The sequence below is a fragment of the Theropithecus gelada genome, chromosome 3, assembly GCF_003255815.1.
Source record: "Theropithecus gelada isolate Dixy chromosome 3, Tgel_1.0, whole genome shotgun sequence".
NCBI classification, from domain to species: domain Eukaryota; kingdom Metazoa; phylum Chordata; class Mammalia; order Primates; family Cercopithecidae; genus Theropithecus; species Theropithecus gelada.
Genome location: NC_037670.1, coordinates 151264835 through 151283318, shown reverse-complemented (window position 1 = coordinate 151283318; position 18484 = coordinate 151264835). Strand labels below are relative to the sequence as shown.

Sequence of the window (18484 nt, the reverse complement as noted above, 5' to 3'; positions counted from 1 at the left end):
GGAGCTCTCTCTATATGATATATATATCTATATATAATATATCTATATATAGATATATATGATCTCTATATGATATATATCTATATATGATATATAGATATTATATATATGTAATCTATATATATCACATTTTCTTTACCCATTCATCCATTGACAGACACTTAGGCTGATCCCATATCTTGGCTATTGTGAATAATGCTGCAATGAACATGACAGTGCAGGCATCTATTTAACGTACTGATTTCATTCCTTTGGAAATACACCTAGTAGTGATTTGTTGGATCACATGGTAGTTCTATTTTTAATTTTTTGAGAAACCTCCATGCTGTTTTCTGTAATGGTTATGCTAATTTACATTCCCACCAACTATGTAAAAAACTTTCCTTTTTCCACGTTTCTGACAGCATTTATCTTTCATTTTTTTTGATAATAGCTATTCTAAAAGGTGTGTAGTGATACCTCATTCTGATTTCAATTTGTGTTTCTCTGAGGATTAGTGATGTTGAACATTTTTTTCATATACCTATTGAACATCTGTATATCTTCTTTTGGAAATGCCTAGTCAGGTCTTTTGTCCATTTTTTAAATTGGATTCTTTGTTTTCTTACTATCTAGTTGTATGAATTTCTCATATAATTTGAATATTAGCCCCTTATCAGATATATGGTTTGCAAATACTTTCTCTCATTACGTGTTGCCTTTTCATTTTGCTCACTCTTTCCTTTGCTATGCAGAAGCTTTTTAGTTTGATGTAGTCCCACTTGGTATTGTTTGCTTTTATTGCCTGTGCTTTTGGTGTTCTAGCCAAAAAACTATTGTCAAGACCAGTGTCAACGAGATTTTCTCCATGTTTTTTTTTCCTAGACTTTTAATGGTTTCAAGTCTTGCATTTAGATCTTTAATCCATTTTGAGTTGATTTTTGTGTATGGTGTAAGATAAAGGGCAAATGTCATTCTTTCTCATGCAGATGCTCAGTTTTTCAAACATAATTTATAAAAGAGACTTTCTTTCCTTATTGTTGAGTATCAGTTGACCATATATGCATGGGTTTATTTCTAGATTCTGTATTTAGTTCCATCAGGGTGCTATGCCTTTAATGTGTTGCAACTCTAGAGTCTATTGTAGACCTAGAGTATAGGAGAAGTAAACAAATCTTTGATGAAGAAAAGAAAATCTATTTAAATGAAGCATTGTTTAATGCTATACACCCCTTCCCCACATACATACCTTATGGCAAGATACAATTTGCTTAATGAACACCCTCATGCCATTATAGTAGTTATCTTGTTTCCAGCTGGCTTACAACTTGGACCCCTCTCTGAAATTCTGAAAGTCAGTGTAGAAACTTTAGCCATATTAAAACAACAACAACAACAAGAAAAAAAAAATCTACACAATAATAGCTATAACCTTTCTGTAGAGCTGAAAGTTAATCTACCTTTGCTTCTCTGGTGAGCCATGGTAGGTTCCTGAGCAGGGGAGCATTGTAATAATAACAGTGTTTTAGTATTTCTTTTTTCATTAGACATTAAAAAAAAAAGAGAGAGAGAGGATTTTGCCATTTGCCCAGTCTAGTCTCGAACTCCTGGACTCAAGCAATCTGCCCACCTTTCCATCTCAAATTGCTAGGATTACAGGCATAAGCTGCCATGCCCAGCCAGGAATATTTATGTGGGACATATCTAAAAAGTAGATTGTCTTGAAGAGAGAGCAGCTATAAGGTGGTCAGGTAGGCATGAGGTAAAAAGGACTAGGACCCCAGTGAGCATTTTGTCTACCTTTGCAGTAGACATGGCAGATACCAGATGTATATTAAGAATATTGAATAATGGAAACCATTGGAAATAACATGTGAAGAATACACATAATGCTTTTTAAAACCAAACTTACAGTATCTTATATTATCTGTGGCTGTAACTACTCATGTTCACTTTTTCCTTTAGCGTGAAGTATTAGTAAAGGCAAAACATTCTGCATTCCAAGAGTTGACCTACTGTAGTGATCATTTTATGTGCTAACGTGACCAGACCACAAGGTGCCCAGGTTAAACGTCATTCTCAGCATTTCTATGAGGGTGTTTTAGGATGAGATTTACCTTTAAATTGGTAGACTGAGTAAGGTAGATTGCTCTTCCTAATGTTATGGGCCTCATTCATGTGGTTGACAGCCTGAATAGGACAAAATGGCTGACCTTCTCCAAGGAAAGCTTTCTCCCAACCTTACTGACTTCAAACTGGGACATTAGCTTTTCTCTGCCTTATGATTTGAACTGAAAAATCAGCTCTTCCTGGAACTCAGACTTACTGACCTTTGAACAGGAACTAGACCATTAGCACTCCTGAGTCTCTAGCTGGCCAACTCACCTTGTAGACCTTGGGATTTGTCAGTCACTATAATAATGTTAGCCATTCCTTATATCAAAATAAATTTATTATAAGGAATTGGCTTATTGGTTCTGTTTCTCTGGAGACCCCTGATTAAAACACCTATACTATAGATTTTTAAAATCTACTAGGCAATTAATCTCAGGTTCACATGGATATTGAAACAAAGAGAAAAATTCAGATGTTACTTGCAAGCATAGTCTTCCTGTTAAATAAATTTTCCATGACATTAAAATTAATATTAACCATGGCGCTTATGTGTTCTTTCCTCTCTTAAAGTAATGGTACTTTTATCTAAAATTCATTTCATAGTGATATATTCAATGATTACTTGAGTCTTCTTTACTTACATTAATTAGGCTTTAACAAACCAGACAGCCCATAAAATAATAAATAGCTTGAAATTAACATAGTTAAAATTCATTTAAAAATCTCTTGGTTTCTTAATTTACTGCTGCTCCTGAATAAATATGCTCAGATATTTTTATTTTCCTTTAGTGTGAATCATTTCAACTTAAAGATTAGATGTTTAAATATTTTGAGACTCTCCAATGTTTTCCAACAGTGAACAATTTTAAAAGTTTCACATCTCTTAATGACTATGAGTTCAAATAACACATTCATGATAATCTGTTAGTTTAATATACATACATGTTAACATATATATTTTGAACTAACATTTTAACTAATTACATATTATTTTCATATATATAATATATATATATTATATATATATATATTTGTTTAGACCTGTGCACAAATATATGTATGTACACACACACACACATACACAGATAGGCTTGTCCACACATAGATCTGTGTATATTCTGTCTGTAATGATTTCAGGTAAACAAATATATTTAAGTGGAGATAAAATGTATGTTTAACTAGTGACTTACATAGCTACTCTTCAATGTATGGCAATCATAAAATCAACCTCAGCCACAGTGGTATTGGTGATTATGATAATAAAACTTACATATGTAATGGGCTTAGCAAGTTTGTGCAGCAAGGAGATTGGCATGGTGGCCCATGGTATCCTGCAATGCTAGGATTGTATTTGTAAGAATAGCAAGTCAGCTGTCCAGATGGTAATTACAGCAAAGTAAGAGCAGACTTCAACACTTAGTCTCAGGGCAACTGATCAGGGTTGCAAGAATATAGGAAACATATAATAAGAGGGTTGTAAATGTCCTGACAGCCTGACTTAGTCATTTTCTGGTAGTATAGGTAGACAGAAGAAGTTCAGTTCTTCCCGGGCCTGAGGAAGTGTTCGTGAATTTGCAGATAAGGACAGGGTCTGTGGTCATATGGTTCATAGAGTGAACTGCTGATAGCCTTTAGTAAAAGCTAACGTAAGAAAGAGGTGCTTTGGTGGCCAGGTGTGGTGGCTCAAGCCTATAATCTCAACACGCTGGGGGGTCAAGGCCAGAGGATTGCTTGAGCCCAGCAGTTTGAGACCAGACTGGGCAACATAGCAAGATTGTCTCAACAAAAAAAATTTAAAAAAATAGCCGAGTAAGGCAGAGCACACTTGTAGTCCTATATACTTGAAAGGTTGAGACAGGAGGGTCACTCAGGCCAGAAGTTTGAGGAGCTGTGATCATACCACTGCACTTCAGCCTGAGTGACAAAAACGAGACTTTGTATAAAAAACGAAAAAGGTGGTTGGAGGTACTGTGCTCTGAGGTTTTGTTTCTGACTCATGTGTTAAAATGTCTTGACCTGGGACCTGGTTTAGATGAGGATTTCCATGGAAAACTGACTATTCCTTTGCAGATTCTTATTTATGAAACTCTGCTTGGCAGTCTTTTGTCTGGTTTGCATCTCAACTTTGACTTATGCAACCCCATACCCAAAAATGAAAACAAGCTCTTGATGCTTCAAACATGTGTTTATTCTATCCTATGTATCTCTGTTTTAGTGAATTACAGCACATCTACCTTCTGATCTGTCTGAAAGCCAAGGATTTAATTCCTCCTTTTCCTCATCCCTGCTAGTACTACTGACATAGTCCTATACTAATCTTCTTGCTTTAATTCCTTTTCTGCAAGGCATCTAGTCTAATATTCTTAAAACTAGATTATGCCTGATTGAAACTCCTCAATGAATTCCCAATATACTAGGAAAAAAATCGAACTTGTCTCTTACTGACATTGCCCTGATCAGACTCCCGCAGTGTCTCATTTTCCTCATTCCCACCTCTTCATTCCTCCAGCAACAATAACTTTCTTCTTGTGGCTTGAACATGCCAAGTCTTTTCCCAGCCTCGACCCTGTACGCTTGCTATTTTCTCGGTCTGGAATTCTCTTCCCCTTGTTTGCCACATGACTCCTTTTCATTCTTCAGGTCTTTATCACTCGGCATTCTGTGACAGATAACAGAAACCACTCCACTTTAATCAGAAGGGCACTTAACATGATAAGTCAGTGCTTACCATTTTTTAGAAGGTCTTTGGAATAGCTGCTGAGAGTGGAGCTATTCCAGACTCCAAGAACACCATCGCAGAACTGGCCCTCTACATCTGCCTCATTGGGAAACTGGGGAGTTAGGAGGCTCCCGTCCCAACTGCTGGCTTCAGGGTTGTACTACTGTAACCATGAGCAGGGGATCAGGGAGTGGGGTCAGAACTATTACCTTCAGGAACACATCTTATGTGCTGTCTGACAATAAGGAGGCTGGACTTCTGTGCCAGTGAAGTAGACACCTTTTCTGCCACTGCGTCGCCCTTCTACAGCTTAGTTCTGAATCAGTGCTTCTCATGAGTATATCTGGTTGTCTGTGTCTAAATCCAGATCCCTAGCTGCGGAGGAGGATATGAAACATAGCTTTCAGCTTTCCAGTTTCTGGAGCACAAGAAGGTATGCAAAATGAGGTTGAAACAGATGATGGTCTGCCGGAAGGCCTCCCCTCATTCCACCTGTCCATCCCATGAAATCCTATTATATCATCCTCTTTATTCCCATAATAGCAGTTGTTATAATCTCTATCCTTTTTAATTTGTTTTTCATTTGTATACTGTCTGAGTCTCCCACTGCTGGACTGTAAGGTCCACAAGGCAGGGGGCTTTCCTAACTTATGCAGGACTTGGCATGTGCAAATGCTAGCACAAATGTGTTGCTGAATTGAGTTGAATAAATGAATAAATAGAGCCTACTTATTATTTCTATATTCACTAAAGGACACTCATTGGTCTCTGACAAGATTCCCTTTTACTTGGGGTGACCCTATAACTTGTTGCTCAAATAGGGACACTTTGGAGAGAGAAATGGGTAGCATGATTAATAATTGTACTAAGACAGAAGGCATGAAATGGGACTGTCTAAAGCAAACCGGGCATACAGTCATCAACTTATTACAATCTCTATTCTCTGACAGACTCATCTTCTTAGGTTGCCTCAGAGGGATCCAGATGTCTCTACCCTGGACAACTCTTTTTACTCCTTCATTTTTTCAGTCGTTGTGTAAGAATTTTAGTTACATGGACTATGACAACAGTTTCATACTTCTTGTGGGATTTCTTTTTTTTTTTTTTTTTTTTTTGAGGCGGAGTCTTCACTCTGTCCCCCAGGCTGGAGTGCAGTGGCACCATCTCGGCTCACTGCAAGCTCCGCCTCCCGGGTTCGCGCCATTCTCCTGCCTCAGCCTCCCGAGTAGCTGGGACTACAGGCGCCCGCCACCGCGCCCGGCTAATTTTTTTTGTATTTTAGTAGAGACGGGGTTTCACCTTGTTAGCCAGGATGGTCTCGATCTCCTGACCTCGTGATCCGCCCGCCTCGGCCTCCCAAAGTGCAGGGATTACAGGCGTGAGCCACCGCGCCCGGCCAAGGGATTTCTAATACTAAAAAAAATTCCCACAATATTTTACTATCTAGACTATTTGAACTTGATTCTAGATCTTGTAACAATAAAAATCAAAAGCAGGGTTCTAGTGTATGGTTTTCCAATGTCATTTTAAGTAGGTTACTCAGCAATCACTGGGAGAGTTTACTAGAAACAGATTTTTAAAAACATCTCTGTTGGAGCTACTGATTTCTTTAGGGGAGCTCAAGAATCCATTCCTTATAAAACTACCAGTGAGTATGGTGCATGGTTAGATTTAAGAACCATGAGATAAGAAGCGTCTGAGGCCCCTCCTATATTTGGTACAAGGATTAATAAGTACCTTTAACATATATAATCATTGGCATTAACTATGGTAAAAGCTATAAATGATTCAGCAGTGGGAATTGACAGGCTACTGTGCTCTGGCGTGCAGGATGTCTATGTGATGTGATGCATGTGTTTGCAATACAAGGCAGCCCACCCCCAACCTTCCGGGCCTGCAGCTGAGATCAACTGTGACTAACCTGATTCCAAAACTAGCTGACTCATTTCATTGCTTCCTGTTTCTCTTATTATACTTTGAAATGTTTTCAGTGAAGAGACTAGCACTCTGCCCAGTGTACTGTAAGTGCTTGGTAATTATTGGTTATATATATATACATTTATTAAAAGAAGGAAGGAAGAAAAGAAGGAGTGGAAGAGAAGGGGAGAGGGAGGAAAGGAAGGAGGGATCAAGTAATGAGGCAATATGGTAAATATAGTAGAGAAACAAATTTACTGTTCTTTATCAGGATGCAATTTTAGGAATTTAGGATTTAGGAACATAAACACAAAATATATTGGGAACAAGACAAAATTGTGTCCTCTGTTGTTTCAGATGACTTGTTAAAAACTGAAGTTTTATTGCACTGGTTTTTACACATCTGAGTGCTAAGGTAACTGCTTGTTTGACTGAATGTAACTTAAAAATATATGTAATTGACATTGTTTATTTTTGTAAATGATGTAACAGGTTGATGTGAGAATGGGCTTGCTCAGGGTGAACTAATTTGGGACTGGAGTTTGAGAGGGCCTTTTATCACCCTCATCAAATTGTGTAATTTATTTTTTTCAAAATATTAAACTTTAAAATATAGATTATAACATTTATTTTAGGGTTGTGAGAATATGAGAATCAAGGGATCTAATCAATGAGAATCATTGTTTTGAGAATCAATGAGCTAAGGAATGAGAAAGTTCTAGGAAATATTTTAAAATGAGATATTTTAAAGTGAGGTATAAAAAAGATTACTTGCCCTTTTCACTGAAACAGATTTTCTCAAAAATCATGAATAACTAGAATATGGAGGCATGCTGTATTCAAATCTGTTGCAGTCTTCAGCCTTATTTTCATTATATTGAGTTCTTGATTTCTTGATATATTTTAGGTCCAACATGGTTTCTTTCAGATACCAGGATCTGAAAGAGCTTTTTAATGAAATAGATTTTTAATATTCATTCATTGTCTAGATATTGTGAAATTGCTGTTGTTCTATACCAATCTTAGACGTAATACAACCTGCAGTTACTGATGTGAAATTGAATGGAGCAACTTCATTCTGTAAAGTTGAATCAGTGATTAAAATAACCTTATGAACCATCTGAACAGTGTGTGTGCGTTGGTTCTGGTTTTCTTCTATCTAATTGTAGTCCCAATATCAGTTAACATCTTCCATCTCTCTGTGCAGTTATGCTTACTTACTCTGAAAAGATGTTATAGTGACTGGAAAAAAATCAATTTATCCATCAATAGACCTATATCTCATATCTCCTAAAAATGCACTTTCCATCATTCTCTTTTGAGCCAATATTTATTATTGTCCCAAAAAATGTGCATTGCAACTGGAGAGATGCAGCCAGCTTAGGCAAGCATGCCTGTAGTGGGCTTAGGGCATTTCTGGGGCACTCTGTCTCTTTATCTGGAGCCTGGAAATGATTGTTTGACACACACCAAAGGGAGAACTTCATCAGACACTGAAAGTGGTACCTTGGAGTCTGCAAAAATAATTCCCATTGCTCCAGGGTTGGAGAAAAGTAAAGATGCAGAAACATAAAAGTCAAAATCAAAATGTAATAGAAAAATGAAAGAGGAAATAGAAGAGGAAGAAGGTGATAAAAATAAATGTATGAACTGCTTTTTTATTTAGCAGTCTTATCAAAATCACAGGGGATTTTTTTTGTCTGTCAGAGTCTCAAATCCTTAGGCATCTCATGAAATATCATGAATTTTCAATGTGCTTTAAATTTTACATTTTTGAAAGCAAGGGAATTTTCTTACATACCGCATCAGTCCAGCAGATACAAAGTAGCACAACAGAACTCTTATAAGCTTATTTTTATCGAATTCACTTCTTATAAAAGCAGTACAGTTACAATTGAGGGAAATAATGGAAAATGGCTTTGCTGTGAATTTTGATGACTTTGTTGAATCCTTAAATCTAACCTCATTCCGTCTATCATTAGTCTTTTCCTTTCATGCCCTTTGATGGCAATCTTGTTTTACAGATGAGCCCATTAATTCACTGGGAGGTTAAGTGATTAGCTCTGCCTGGCAGTCAGGTGCAGGGTTAAGATTAGACAAAAGTCCCTCAGGGTCCAGTGATTGCTAAACTTTGAGGACAGTGACCCTCCTTATTATAAAACCAGACATTCAGAAATTATCTAACAGCTTCTTTTACCACATTCCAAAGAAAGTTTATTTACCTTTACAGAGAAAGAGTCTACAATGGTTCTAAAAACTAGGTTGCTAGAAAGACACTTTCTCCTCAGAAGCTAATATAATTTAGAGAGAATTTCTTGAGATAAATATAAATGTATTTCAATTTATGCAATGCCTACATAATTAACAAATAAGTAAGTATTTGTTTGACTTGTTAATATTCCAGGCACCCCAACAAGCTCTATTGGGGTTACGAAGGTATGCAATTCATAGAACCAGCCCACATTGAGTCATTCATTGTTTCGTTGTTTCATTCATTCATTATGACAGTCAATTCATTTATGACAGTTGTTAAATTAATGAAAAAGTAACTTCATTAGGAAATGTTTCACGGTCTAGATTGTATCATATGGATAAAATATTAACAGACACAGAAGTGTGAGTCCTTCCAGGTATAGGAAATAACATGACAATCTCCCCCCTAAACAAATCTCTGTGGTAGAAAGACATAGTAACATTTATTGAGTAGCATATGCACTGATATGCCTAGAGCATTTTGTAATATGAGTACATGTGGAAAGTAATTTTAATGTAAGTTAAATATTTATAAAATACATATTTAAAAGATAAGCATCATTTTTCTTCAATTTTGTGATTCATCTAGTTTTCTGTACATGGTAGAAAATAGAACAATTCTATTATATTCCAATCCTTCCTCCACAACCCTCTCAATAAAATTATAACAAAGAGCAAGCCACTACATAATTCCCCTTCCACTTACTATAGAAGAAAATCAACTCTTAAGATTAATTGTGAGGGTTTCAGTAGAGTATTGCCTAATTAAAGATGACCAGAGAAGCGGCAGCCTCAGAAACTCCTTTAATTTGACAGCCTCAATACTTAGCATGTTTAAGAGTAGTTCTCAGGGGTAGTTCCACAATCTATTCCATTTGTATAAACCTTCAGAACTTCACTCAGACAATAGGAGTGTGCAAAGGAATAACTTGCTTCCATGAACAACACACATTTACTGCATTTGCTTGCATTGTTTCTCAGCTTTTTAGTAAATATTTTATTTCTGAAATGAAAGAACTGTTTTATGGAAAAATTCCTTCAAGACGCCGATTTCCGTGAACTTGAGGTTCCAGCCATTGCAGTCTTGAGTATAATTTCCACCTGAAGGTTGGGAAAGAGCATTTTTGAAGAGATGTGAGCAACACTTAAGCACCCCTTCTATATTTTCAGCAAATAGTGTTTTTAAGGCTTCTTTGTTCTTCGCTTGTTAAGTCTTCAGATTAATAACTGCTGATTAATGCCCCAAAGATAAGGGATTACAGGAAGATAAGTATTGCATACTAATTTCCCTAAATTTGGGGATGGGGAGAAGTACAGAAAGATGTGAGTAAATGCTATAAACATTTCAAAAGAAAAAAAAATGACTCACAATGGGGAGATGTGTTAATGTGTTGTTCAGGCAATAAAAGTGCTTTACTTTCCTTCTTTTATAGTGTATATTTAAGGCATACAACATGATACTTTGATGCATGTATATTACATATATATTTAGTGAAATATACTAAGGTCAAGCACATTAACATATCCATCATGTCACATAATTACCTTTTTAACTTTTCTATTTTTTGGTGGTAACAGCATCTAAAATCTGCTGTCTTAGCCAATTTCTAGTATATAATACAAAATTATTAACTGTAGTCCTCGTGCTGTACATTAGCTCTTGAGACTTATTTATTTCAGTTTTTTATATAACTGCAACTTTGTACCCCTTGACATGCATTTCTCCATTCCACACCCGCTCCTTGTCCCTGATAACCACTGTTGTACTATCTTTTTCTATGGGTTTGACTTTTTTTTTAAATTCCACACATAAGTGAAAACATACAATATTTGTCTTTCTGTGCCTGGCTTATTTCACTTAGCATAATGTCCTCCAGGTTTGTCCATTTTGTCACAAATTGCAGGCTTTTCTTTTTTTTTTAAGACTGAACAATATTCTATTGTGTATATGTTATGCATTTTCTTTATCCATTTATCCCTTGAGGGACACCTAGGTTGCTTTCATATCTTGGCTATTGTGGATAGTGCTGCAACGAGCATCAGCGTGTGTGGATATTTCTACAAGGTGCTGATTTCACTTCCTCTTGGGTATATAACCAGAAGAGGGATTGCTGGGTCATATGGTTTCGCTTCCTCGGTGGGAAGCCCCCCATAGTTTTGAAGGCCTGTATTCAGTAAACTGTCTACAACAATCCCATCTGAGCCTCCTTTTCTTCAGCCTCTGTCTCTCTCTGATTTGGCATTTTTCTTCTCTGTCTGCTTCCTTCCCACATCTCTTATCCATTGCCAGTTCCGTTTAGCCTCAGCAAATAAATATGTTCAAGTTTCTTTTCATAAAAGAAAATAAAAATAAATAAATAAAAGTATAACCTTTAAACCTTCTACCTCTCTCTCAGTCATAGCTCCCTTAAAGAGAGGAGGCTTCCATGTGTTAACACTGCATCATTATCCTCAGCAAACTAACACAGGAACAGAAAATCAAAGACCGCATGTTCTCACTTGCAAGTGGGAACGATGAGAACAGATGGATACAGGGAGGGGAACAACACACAATGGGGCCTGTCAGGAGTGGGGGGCGGGGGAAGAGAGAGCATCAATATCAATAGCTAATACATGAGGGGCTTAATACCTAGGCGATGGGTTGATAGGTACAGCAAACCACCATGGCACATGTTTACCTGTGTAACAAACCTGCACATCCTACTTATGTATCCCAGACTTAAAATAAAACACATTTTTTAAAAGAGTTTTTGTTTCTTAAATTTTGCATCCAATTGAGTGCATCACTCACTTCATCCTACTCCTGGCCCTGTGTATCCACTTGTGAATTTCATAGGTAACTCAAGCTATTTGTCTTCTACCTTCAATCAAGCCTTCTTTCACACTGTTACTCCCTGTTTCTGTGAATGTCATCACATTTTACCTGGTTGTAAAAGCCAGAAAGCTGGCTTGCCTTCACCCTTTTCTTTATCCCTGTCTCGCCAACCTTATAATCAATGATCATATATTGCCTCTTATGGCTCTTTAATATCTTTCTTCAGAAATACTGTCTCTACTTAAGACCCTCCTCATTTCTTTCCTGAATTGCCAAGAATTGTCCTGTAACTATTCTTTTGTGCTAATGTGTCCCCCCATCCTTCTCTGTTATTTACATAATTGTGGCCAGAGAAATTTTTCTAAAATGCAAATCTGATCATACATCCTCGACTACTTAAAGTCTTTCAATACCTTTTTATTGGCTTCACATAAAATCCAAAATCCTTAGCAAGCCGTATAAAAACCTTAATCATCTGGACCTACTAAGTCCTTCATTTTTATCTCTTGTCACTGACCAATTAAGACCTTTGCTGAAATTACCTTCCTTTGCAGGAAGGTAAATAGGTTATTTCTCACAGCGTTGGACCTTCTAATATGCTATTTCTTCTGCCTGAAATTCTCTTCCTTTAAAACTCAATTCATAGGGCACATTATCCAGGAATTCTTCTTGATGTTTACAGTTTCAGCTAGGCATTCATTCCATCTACTTCCTGTCATTTGGTACTTCCACTTCATAGCTGATACTGTTTCCTGGTTAGCCTGGTCTCAATGCTATGAGTTATTTGGGAACAGGGACCATATCTTTTAATCCTGTGTCTCTAGTACATTATATAGTTCTTGGAAGGAAGTAGGTATTTCCAAATGATAGACAATATCAGTACAGAATATTATTCTTTTCTCATTTTCATAATAATAACAGAATTCCCTTTAAAAATGTTTTAATATATTCCTAATTTAGTATTTTGATGGATCAAGATTTGGCTATCTGCCTAGAAATAGTTTTTCTTGAATATAGTCATCTCAGTCCCTCCCCTCACTATCCCTCCTCTGTTGGAAAAGCCACCCCATCCATGCCATCCTCGTACAAACTGAGATGCTTAAAAATCACAATATTTTATTCAGAGGATATCTATGAAGCAAGACTGGGGATACAGGGAAGGAGTAGTTTAACAACTGACAGGACCACACGCATTCTGTTTCTCCATTCTAAAAACCCAGATACATGCCTTAGAATCAAGGCACGAGACAATTGTTGTTGGCCACATTAAATGCCTCTGACTGGCCGTGGAGCTGGACAAGAATTGCATGGACATCTAGCCCAGACAAGGAGCCTCAAGAGACAAATATATCTAACTGACCTAGACTAATATAATTTAATAGCAAATGCATGAAAGCATCATTAAATATAACTAGTTTTGCCCAAGTAGAACCCAGAGGAGAAATGTAGATCTAAAATAAGACTTAGTATATTTCAACACTCAAGAGCTTTCTTGATCACTTTAAGGCATGCTAACAATTTTCCATACATATGACAGTTATGAGGCAATTAATGAAATACTTTGCAAATCAATTGCAAAAAAGAGAAGAAAAAAATTGAGTAAGTAACAGCTGAAGTAAAAAATGAAACTGCTATAAATATAGATAATAGCTTCCATTAAAAGTGTCTTCCAACATTGGAAAGTTTAATCACAGTTACACTCAAATCATTGGTTACACTCTATTTCACAGCTATCCAGCTTGGAGAAATCTATGCACTATTAAACATGATAGGTTCAATGTTTTTTATAATATCTGGTCAGCAGTGGAAAATTTTGTTAGCTAATTTCATTAACAAGTTTCAGTTTCATTTAATTCTAACAATAATAATTAAAAAGCAAGTACTATTTTTTAGATGGTGCATGTCTAATCTGTAGAGGGGGAGGAATTTTTCTAAACATAGAGGAATTGAGACAAAATCACATAGGGAAACATAAATAGACCTAAATATTTACATTTAGATAATAAATATAACTATATATAGTTGGTTTTCTTATAAATAAATAAGAAAAACATAGTTGAGAGAAATATTTGTTTCAAATGTAAGAGAAACATTTAATATATTGAATATTTACAATGGTCATACAAATTTCTAATGACCTATCTTAAAAAATCTTAAAAATAGCAATTTACAAAGGGCATATTCCAACAATTTATGAGAGAAACTACATTTGACTGATACATTTATGAAAATGATTAAGACTTAGATGTAATAAATGAAACATAACTTGAGACATATTTTTCATCTTTTGAAATAGAAAATACTTTCAGAAGAAATATTTTGGATTGATAAGAAGGCACAGAGATCAGACTACTATTTTATATGCCTGGCAAAAGATTAAACAAACTATAAAATAAAACTGTCTAGAAAATAATTTGGCAAAATATTTTCTTCTTGCTCTTTGGTTCAGAAACACTACTTCCAAGAATTTTACCCTAAGAAGTAATGTAAAATTTTTAGAAAAAGTATTTGTGCCTAGTTTAAAAGCTTTTTATGTTAGAAAACAAAGGATATATAAATGTCAATAGAATGGAATATAATACAGGCATTAATGTTGATGCTTATAATAATTTAACAAAATGAGACCATGCTTATAAACATAAAATGCAAAGCACCTACATGGTGTGATGTATTGTAGTTATACACACCAAAACACTGAAAGAAGAATGCTAATTCATTACAATGATTATCTGTGGTTGCCAGTCTTACTGTTAATTATTATTGTTTTCTCGTATTTTTAAAATGTATTTTTCATTTTTCATGTGGAGCATTTATTATTTTCATAATCAGAAAAAAGACATTTCTAATAAAAGAAATTTGGTTGGAAATGAATCACAAAGGAATAATAATGTTACTATAACACTGCCTATTATCCTCTAACCTCAAGTAAATTAGTAGATTCTTTGTATCCATGTTGACAATTTGGTTTCCAGACTTGCCATTTGTTATTTCAGTGAATGACTGCTGTGGTCTTTAGAGGAGGTGACATATCCAATTAATCTTAGTGAAGTTTGAGGCAATTAGTATGTTATTCACTCTTCCAGCCAACTTTTTCCTATTGAGGGTTTGGAGAGTTAGGTGGGGAGAAGGTAACACCATTCTTATTGCTAAAATAATTTAATAAGGATAGTTAAATAAACAAAGCATTAGGCTGTGAAGAGAAATTGCCCATAAAGTATAACCTACTAATTTTCTGATCCTGTTTCTGTTTTACAGGATTGATATTTGGAAGGCGATTATTTTATTCTTTCAGGATTTGACCTTTGATAGGAATCAACTCCCTAAGGAATAGTTTGGTTAAACTAAACCTTAACTGAATTCAAAGTTAGTAAGGAACTCGTCCTCAACAGGGAAGAGAAAAAATTGCAGGGTTTTATTTTTTTTTCCAATCAGAACAGAGTATAACTACATTCTACAGTTAAGAGAAGCAATATTAGATATAGCCTTTGGGATTCTGATATATTCTTAGTTTACTGCTTAGTGCCGTAGTATTTTTCCATTATGTGCTGCTGCGGGAATTCAATCTTCCCAGGATGGCATGTTGAACACACCCTCCATGTGGAGAGTAATGCCTTGTCCTGAAGATAGTCCCCTCCATTCTCAACATTTTTAACACACATCACCTAATGTTGACATCAAGGACATGGAGAGGGCCTTAGTCATCACTGTCCTTGGTGGGGGATACTTAGAGGCCTTTGTGACTCAACCTCAGGCATTTCCTCATCGTTCTTTGTCACTCTCATTCTATAGCAAGTCAGCATATCTGCTATTGTTCCAGAGTTTGACCCAATTATAGTAGAACTTCAAAGACTGTGGTGTCAAAATTAAAGTTCTGGTACTCAAGACTGTGTTTATAACTTTAGTGATACACATAGAACTAACTGTTGGATGGAGAAAATTCGTTAGCCCACTCACTTCTGTGTCAAGGTCTTTATTAGAGGAAAAGCTTGATTCCCATTGTGAATAGGCAACATTGTCTTTTCTATTCCTGGCTTTCCCCTCCTGTTCTCTTTTTCTTTTCAGCCTGTTTCCCTCTCCTTAGGAATTCCAAAGCTCTGATCTTCCCTCCATCCTACCCTAAACTTGCCATTGAGAAAGAACTCCATACAGTCTTCTGTCATTCTTGGTGTCATTTGCATTTAAAAGGGCCCGAAGATCTAGGTGGTCTACCAGGATTAAATTCTGACTGAGTAGAATTCCTTGAGTTAGCAGATCCGTCAGGTGTATTTTAGGGGTTGGTGTCTCTTCTACCCAGCCGTCTGTGTTTGTAATTAAAGGCAGCACTGAAGTTGATCTGCTCCACTCTGCCCTCCTGCTTGCATGCTTACTTTCGTCCTTGTGGGGCCCTAGTCTTATGCCTTTAGATGGGCCCAAACAGACTCTCACTCCTCCAATATTGTCTTAACTCATCACTAAAGTGTTGGTTCTTCTGGCCAGCTCTAATGATAACAGCAACGGCCTGTCTGGAGAGGTCGTTGCCATGACACTGGCTGCAGTAGGGGAGGTGTGGCCAGGGCTGCGCCCTCTCAGGAACAGATGGAAGCCCTGGCCCCTTCCAAGTTGGAGGGGCAGGAACCTCACTCCCCCAGGCACCACTGCAGCGACCTAGCTGTGGCTGCGGACTGAGGCATCTCTGCAGTCTTGGGGGCCTGGGAAGCCCCTTTGCCCCTTCAGACTCAGAAGTGCCTGCTTCCTTTGCCTGGCCTCTCCGCGCTCCCTGTGCCTGCTCTGATTTCAGAGCAAAGTTAACGCCGAGCCCAGGCACTGTCACAACCTGGCCAGGTGCATGCACACTTAGGGCAACACCGACACAGCAGCCCCTTGCTGCCTCAGCCCCCTCTGGACTTTGGGCACTGACGAGCATGAGAGGGAAGCCAAGAGGGGGCTAAGGGTCACTCAGTGTTGGCTTGCAGGCAGCCCTCGGCATGAATACTCTGGACGCCGTGGACACTGTAAACAGCAGGTTAATGGCAACAGGAGGCAGACAGGCTACTGGGTGGAAAGCGGCAAGTCCCTGGTGAAACCCCACCTTCAGGCCAATTCTGCAGATAGGAGTGAGAACTTGCCGTGCTTTTTCCGGGCCCACCCATGACTGCCCATGGACCAGTCAGCATTGACTACCTCCCCCCTGACGCCCATAAAAACCCTGGATTCAAGCCAGACTCAGGCAAATGATGGGCTGACCATCATTTGGCCGGAGAAGAGCTACCCATTATGGGTCTCCTCTTTGCTGAGAGCTGAGCAGATAATGGGATGCCCTGCCTGTGGAGAAAAGCTACCACTGCAGGTCTCCTCTGAGTTGTTCAGTAAAGGACCTCTTTGCCTTGCTCACCCTCCACTTGTCTGCGTACCTCATTCTTCCTGGGTGTGTGACAAGAACTTGGGGCCCACCAAATGGTGGGGCTGAAAGAGCTGTAACACACACACGGCCGAAACACACCCCTTGCTCACCATGTTGTGGTCTACTAGAAGCAGAGAAGAGCTGCAGCCCTTTGGGTAGCCCAGACCAAGGAACTCCCTGAGCCAAGGCCGAGACATGCTCTTGGGACTTTGCAGTTCCTGGTGTCTTCAAGCTTCCGGGCACCACTGCATTCCCCAGTGCCAGCCGTAGAAGCTGCCTGTGGTATGCCTGGTTCAGCTACAGCCTTGCAGGGAGCTGGCACCCATGCAGGTGCATGGAGCTGCCCACCCCACCACAGCCAGCGTGCCTGGCTGTGCACAGTTGCTGGATCCCACACTTGCTTGCTCACATACCCCTCACCTCTGCGCCTGGCTTGCCCTTGGCATGCGTGGGATCCAGGCCAGTGGTGCGAGCTGAGCGCAGCCTGCCAGGTTGAGTGGGCATAATGAACCCAGCGGGCCCGAGCAAAACAACTCAGGCAAAGGCGCCATCAGCCACAGAGGTTTCCAGCCAGAAAAGCAACACTCCGAGGATCCTGTGACACTAGTAGCAGTAGGAATAAAATCAGAAGCAATTCCCAGCTCCAACACAAGAAGTTTGTCCCTAGAAACCTTAGTTTGCTTTGACTACTTTATTTACACACAGTTTATCTTTTATATCTTCCTCTGGCCAAAACTTCCTCATAATCTGCTCTGTAGAAAATCTCCCACTTTATAGCTTAAACACAGGGAAACAGACCCTCCCTGCCAGCATGTATTTATTCAATCCAACTAGTGTAATAGAAACATATAGCCTCTCCGAGTCCAGTAGCATAAGAACAATTTTACCCATGATCACGCAGAAGCTTCTGCTTATATATTTGTTATATGCATAAACTGTGTATGTATATACAAACATAATTAAAATAGCTATTGGGTCGTTATTGCAAGTGAAAATGCAATCTACAATTGTTGATGAGATAAACTGACACAGTGGATCTACTTCTGCCCAGTCCCTCTCGTTCTGTAAATCTCTTTTGGAAAATCCTTTCCAGCCACACCTTAGATCCCAACCTTCTTACCCTTGACACACATACGCTCTACTGGCGGTCTTCAGTTATCTAGTGAATGATTTGTTTGAGGTCAGCACCATGACATTATCATTCAGTTGAGAAATTGAGGCTACTCAGCTTTCATTATTTTAGCCATAACTGCATTTTCTTCTATTAGCCATGTAAAATAGACCCAGTGCTAAACATTTTATACAT

General features: G+C 38.0%; 1 protein-coding gene across 2 annotated transcripts in view; it reads left to right on the top strand.

The window, feature by feature from the left end:
* Positions 1-18484, top strand: part of GRM8 (glutamate metabotropic receptor 8) — an 818800-nt gene that overhangs the window by 551462 nt on the left and 248854 nt on the right. Inside the window, exon 8 of one of the 2 annotated variants that reach the window (XM_025379129.1) lies at positions 5778-5849. The exons of the other annotated variant lie outside the window; for it this stretch is intronic. Within the exon in view, the coding sequence (XP_025234914.1) occupies positions 5778-5849 (72 nt within the window). The remainder of the gene's footprint in view (positions 1-5777; positions 5850-18484) is intronic. 2 annotated transcript variants of the gene reach the window in all.